Below are 6,234 nucleotides of genomic sequence, written 5' to 3'. Positions count from 1 at the left end.
ATACCTACAGATAATATTTTTATGGTTGTAACTTAAAAAATTATCAAGGGAATTTGTAAAAATGTCATCTGTGTTTGTATATACAATCTACACGTTTTGATACCAATTTCCTTCTTTCACAGTTCAGCCACATAGCAATATGGGGCAGTATCACACTGTGGGTGGTGTTTTTTGGCATCTACTCATCTCTGTGGCCCGCTATTCCAATGGCCCCTGATATGTCTGGAGAGGTAAGGTTTCAATGAATCCAACAAAACCTTAAAAATCAGTATTCATTAATGAATATTTGGCATGATTTTCCATTTTGTTGATTTATATTAGTCTTTGACCATTTAAAAGCTATTTATAAATTCCACAGTTGCGAGTGATAAATCTTGAAGGGACTGTTTTAAACTGGAACAGTTTGCTTAAATCTGACTTATCCTTTCATAAACATCACTGGAACAATAAAATATGGTTGCAAGGAACTTGAATCACGTTAAGAATATCTGTGTAGAATATACCATTTTAAAATTAGGCCATAAATCTATAAATGCCTTTTGGATTTAAAAAAAAAAAAAATGGGGGAGATGGTGACTGTGTGTCCACCGTACAGTCAGTCTACTGTATCTCATGTTATCTCTTCTTCGGAAGTCTACTATCCCCAGATTAAATGCACTTTTACAATTCTATTAATGCCATCAGTTTGGTTTTCATTTAGAAAGAGTCAGGGTCTGTGACATAGCAGCCTTATCAAACTCCATTTTCAATCCTGTCTTTCAGTTTCTTGTTACACTGGTAGGAATTGAGTTATTAGGTGCTCATGGGTGGGGGGGGGAGCATCAGAAGATCTCCTTTCCTTCAGAAGAGCTTCCAGCAGTAGGAAGGTTTATGATTTCAATTGCAGGAAATTTGACATAAAGTGTATAAAAGAAAATGTGGAAAACATTTCAGGATTTCCTGTGACCTCACAGTAACTTGCAGATCAAGGTAACGTGAGCTCCATTATAGTTCAGCATTTCCCCGCGGTCACAGGAAACCTTCCTTTCCAGTGGTCGCTATGTCTTTGCTGCCCCTGCATACTGCCTGAGTACCTTTCACTTTTGACAGTCTGGTTTATAGATCATTTTCATGAAATCTTATCTGACAGCATCCTGCTTTTTATAAATTAGCAGAATGCAGACACATTTAGAAACTTTCTTGCGGTTAAATTTATTAGAGAGAGACATTCTATATATACTATTGCAGCGAAACCAGAGTTATCACAGAGCATGTACTTCCTTCCACCCCAGGAGAAGGTTTCTTTTGAAACATGTACTGCAAACCCTAGAAAATACACAGCCTGGATTTTGAGGAGCAGTGAGAGGAAACTGTGACTGCTCACCTTCGTCCCTGAGACCTTTTTTTACCTGAAGAAATAAAATCAAAAACCATGTGCCTGATGATGCCAGTTGGAGAGATCCAATTCTATTCTTGGTTTTTACTTGATGTGCTCCCTACCTCATTGGGCCTGTTGTTCCCAAACGTCAGGTCTAACTTAATATTTTTTTCATTAAACTGAATGGTCTTTGCCTGATTTTATCTCATTTCTTAATGTTTATTTTATCTGTAAAATGAGTAACAAACGGTTTTGAGATTGAGGTCGTTTGGCTGATAGCTGTAATGATAAGAACTGAGGTTTTGACCACCTACTTCTAGGACAAGTGTGAAGTTTGACTGGCTTTTTGCCAACTATGCATAATCCTACCCTTGCTTATAGAGTTTCCAGTGTTACCCAAGCACTGGACTTAATGGCATCTCTTGAGACTTGTGGTGTTGCTATGTTTAATTCAAAGGGAACTGCTTGTCAGTACTCCACCGTGTTTCTGTTCACTTCATATACGGTGGGAAGTGTTAACAGGAGACTCTTTTTCTTGATACTTTCAATATAGTATTTAAATTACTGGAGTGCCACTGGAAATAGGAAGACTGTAGACTAATTCAACTATATACTACCTTATCCAAAAAAAAAAATCATTAGTATAATTTAGTCCAAGAAAATCCTAATATTTCAAGTTTATATAGTACTTCAGTACTTGCAGTATGTATGTGTATGTGAGGTTATTCTTCTTAGGTGCTGTCAAGTCAACTCCAGCTCACAGCGTCCCTAATGTAAACCGAAGGACACACTGTCAGTTCTGTGCCGTACTCACAATTGTGATGTTTGAAGTCCACTGTTGCAGTCACTGTCTGTCCATCTCATTAAGAGTTATCCTCTTTTTCAGCAACCTTCTACTTGACCAAGCATGATGTCCTCTTCCAGAGGCTGTTGTTGTTGAGTGCCATCGAGTCAGTCCCAACCCATAGCAACCCTGTGTAGGGTTCCTGAGGAGCAGCTGGTGAGTTTGAACTGGTGACCTTGCAGTTCAAACCAACTTTGTAATCCAGCACATTAACCCATGGCACCATGCTAGAACTCCCTTCCAGGAGCTGGTCTCTCCTGATGTCCCAAGTATGTGAGATGAAGTCTCACCATTCTCACTCCTCAGAGGCATTATTTCAATACAGATCTGTTTGTTCCTCTGGTATTTTCAGTGTTCTTCACCAGCACCATAATGAGAGGCATGACTTCTTTGATCTCTATTACTCATTGTCTGCTTTTTACATGCATGTATGTGAGGCCATTGAAAATATGAGCCTTGGAAGTATAATTGGAAGTAAAAACTTTGTGGAAAAATGGAATCGGAAGATAATGAAAATGTTTCATGAACTTAGTGAAATTCATGCACAGACACACACATGCATGTATGTATATGAATATGTGTATGTATATATAGGGGTAGTCACCTTCCATGCAAGAGACCCGTGTTCAATACCTGGCCAGTCCACTGCATATACAGCCACTGCCCACGTGTCAGAAGGATCGATGTGTGTTGCTGTGATGCTGAGTAGGAAGAAGAGTGTGGCAGTCTACTTAGGAAACTCTGTCGTTCACAGGGATCTGAGCAGAAATTGGTGAAGGACCAGGAAACCTTTCAATGCTGTACATAAGGTGGCCATGAGTCAGAGGCCAACTTCATGGCAGCCAAAAATAACATGTATATTATGCTTGTGTGTATGTATGTGTGTCCACACCTTAGCTGACAGTTTGTCTTATTATGGTGGCTTGAGTGTTGCTGTGATGCTGAAAGTTACACCACTGGCATTGGAAATGCCAGCAGGGTTATCCATGGTGCACAGAGTTCAGCAGAGCATCCAATCTAAGGCAGATTGTTGGTGTTATTTGTTGTGAAGTATTGTCAAGTTGGTTCCAACCCATAGCAACCTTGTATAGGGTTTCCAAGGAATGGCTAGTGAGCTTGAACTGCAAACCTTATGGTTTAGGCCGACTTTGCAGCCCAGAACATTAACCCACAGCGCCTTCCCAGAACTCCAAGACAGATTAGGGAGCGACTGCTTCTGAATGGTTAGCCACTGAAAACCTTATGAATCACAGTGGAACGCTGTCAGATACAGTGTTGGAATAGGAGCCCTTTAGGTTGGAAGGCCCTCAAAATGTGTCTGGGAAAGAGCTGCGTCCTCAAAGTAGAATTCATGGTAATGGCATGAATGGAGAAAGCATTTGGGACATTTATTTGCTGATGGGACACAAGTCAAAATTGGGCAAAATTGCTGCAAACATCCCTTAAAAATCAGAACATGGATTGTATGAAGTATAAATGTAATAATATTAGAAGTTTTGAAAATGAAATGTAATACATAAAGGTCAATATCCTAAGCATTAATGAGTTGAAATGGACTGAAAATGGGATTTTGAATCCAAAATTAATATGGTTTACTATGTCGAATGACAAATTGAAGAGGAATGGTATAGCATTCATCATCACAAAAGAACATTTCAAGATCTGTCTTGAAGTGTATACTATTATTCAAATCTACACACTAACCACTAAAGCGAGTAATGATGAAATTGAATCCTACCAACTTCTTCAGTGTGAAATTGAGGAAGCATGCAGTAAGGATGCATTGGTAATTCCTAATAACTGGAATGAGAATGTTAGAAACTAAAGAGAAAGGATGAGTCGTTGGAAATGCAGTCTGAGAGAAATGCTGCTGGAGATCACATGATAGGATTTTGTAACCAACAAATTGTACATTGCAAATACCTTTTGTTGTTACTAAGTGTCAACAAGTTAATTCTGGCTCATAGAGATGCTCTATAGGGTTTCCAAGGAACAACTGGTGGGTTTGAACCATTGACATTTTGAATTGTAGTCTAGTGCTTATCCTACAGCGCCATACCAAGAGTCCTTTTTTAAACAACATAAAAAGTGACTGGCATACACAGGAATCAAATTGACTACATCTGTTGGAGGACACTGAAAAAGCTCCATATCATCAGCTGAAACAAGGCCAGGAGCAGACTGTGGACAGATCAGCAATTGCTCATATACCAGTTCAGACTGAAGCTGACAAAAATGAAAACAAGTCCTTAAGGGCCAAAACGTGACCTTGAATATATCCCACCTGTATTTAAAACCAGCTCAAGAACAGATTTGATGTTTGAGACCAGGAGTGGTAGGTTTTTGGGGTGTGTTTTTTTTTTGCCAAAATGTATAATATCATTCATCTCACATACAAAATCATCAACTTAAAGCTTAACCTCAAACATTTAATTAACTCACTCCTAATGTGATAGATGGAACTGTGGTTGTCTTGTCAGGACCAGACCAAATGATTTCATGGACCTTGTATGGCCCGTGGACTGGATGTTCCCCAATCCTGCTTTAGACAATTATGACCAAAAACCATAAAAATTGTAAGAGGACATCAAGAACATCATACATGAAGAAAATAAAGGTCACTAAATAGAAAAAAAAAAAAAAAAAAAGACCAAAATAAATGTCAGAAAAGACACAGAAACTTGTTCTTGAACATAGAGAAACTAAAGTGTATGGAAGAAGTGAGAAGCTGAACAGAAATTGTCAAAGGGCAGCTCGAGAAGACAAAAATCAAGAATTAGAGTGAAATGTGCAAAGATCCGGAGGTAGAAAACCAAAAAGGAAGAACACAGTCAGCAATTATCAAGCTGAAAAACTAAGGGAAAAATTCAAGCCCCAACTTGAAATATTGAAAAATTCTATGGTAAAAATGGAGTCCTGGTGTAGTGCTGTTAGGATAAACACTGGACCTCAAGGGCATTTAAAACTGCCAGGTTTGCAATTCAAACCCACCAGCCGATTCTCAGAAACCCTATACAGAATCGCTACAAGTTGGAACCTACTTGTCAGCATCTAACAACAACAACAAATGGGCTAAATATTTAATGATACAAGAAGCATCAAAAAATGGAATGAATCACTGTACCAAAAAAAAAAGGGTCAATGTTCAGCCATATCAAGAAGTATGATCAAGAACCAATGGTATTGAGAGAAGAAGCCGAAGGTCCACTGAAGACACTGTCAGAGAACAAGCCTCCAGGAATTGATGGAATACACATTGAGATCTGTCAACAAACTGATGCAGCACTAGAGGCACTCACTCATCTATGCCAAGAAATGTGGTAGATAGCTACCTGGCCAACTGGTTGGAAGAAATCCATATTTGTGCTCATTCTAAAGAGGTGATCCAACGAATGTGGATCCTTACAAACTATGGATAATATTGTAAAAAATGGATATTCCAGAACAAATGGATAGTGAATGGTTGAAAATCAGAAAATGGTTACACCAGTGTTGTATCATTTCACCATACTTATTCAATCTGCTGAGCAGATAATCTGAGAAATTGAATTATATGAAGAAGAGCATGACATCAGGATTGGAGAAAGATTCAATTAACAACCTGCAGTATGCAGATGTACAACCTTGCTTGCTGAAAGCAAAGAAGACTTAAAATACTTACTGATGAAGATCAAAGACCACAGCTTTCAGTATGGGTTGAAACTCTGTAAAGAAAACAGAAATCCTCATAACTGGATTAATAAATAAAATCATGATAAATGAAGAAAAGGTTGAGACTTCCAAAGACTTCATTTTGCTTGGATCCATAATCAACACTTACAGAAGCAGCAGTCAGGAAATCAAATGACATATTGCATTAGGCAAAACTGATGCACAACCCCTTTCAAGACTAAGACTCAATGGGAATACACGCTCTGATTGGTGACCACATTCATCACCAATAAGGGGAAGTGAGGGAAAAACAGAAATGAAGCTGCAAGCTAAGCCCTACAACATTCAAAAGACTCCTGTGAACCCAGCTGGAGACCTGGTT

At 38.7% G+C, this 6,234-nt stretch overlaps 1 protein-coding gene across 2 annotated transcripts in view; it reads left to right on the top strand.

Annotated features, from left to right (window-relative positions):
• The window catches only part of ATP8A1 (ATPase, aminophospholipid transporter (APLT), class I, type 8A, member 1), a 290,919-nt gene that overhangs the window by 235,812 nt on the left and 48,873 nt on the right, over window positions 1-6,234 (top strand). For both annotated transcript variants that reach the window (XM_006877299.1, XM_006877300.1), the window contains one exon: window positions 123-230. In XM_006877299.1, the coding sequence (XP_006877361.1) occupies window positions 123-230 (108 nt within the window). The remainder of the gene's footprint in view (window positions 1-122; window positions 231-6,234) is intronic.

Source organism: Chrysochloris asiatica, unplaced genomic scaffold (assembly GCF_000296735.1).
Source record: "Chrysochloris asiatica unplaced genomic scaffold, ChrAsi1.0 scaffold00465, whole genome shotgun sequence".
Taxonomy (NCBI): domain Eukaryota; kingdom Metazoa; phylum Chordata; class Mammalia; order Afrosoricida; family Chrysochloridae; genus Chrysochloris; species Chrysochloris asiatica.
This window is presented reverse-complemented; position numbering and strand designations above follow the sequence as displayed.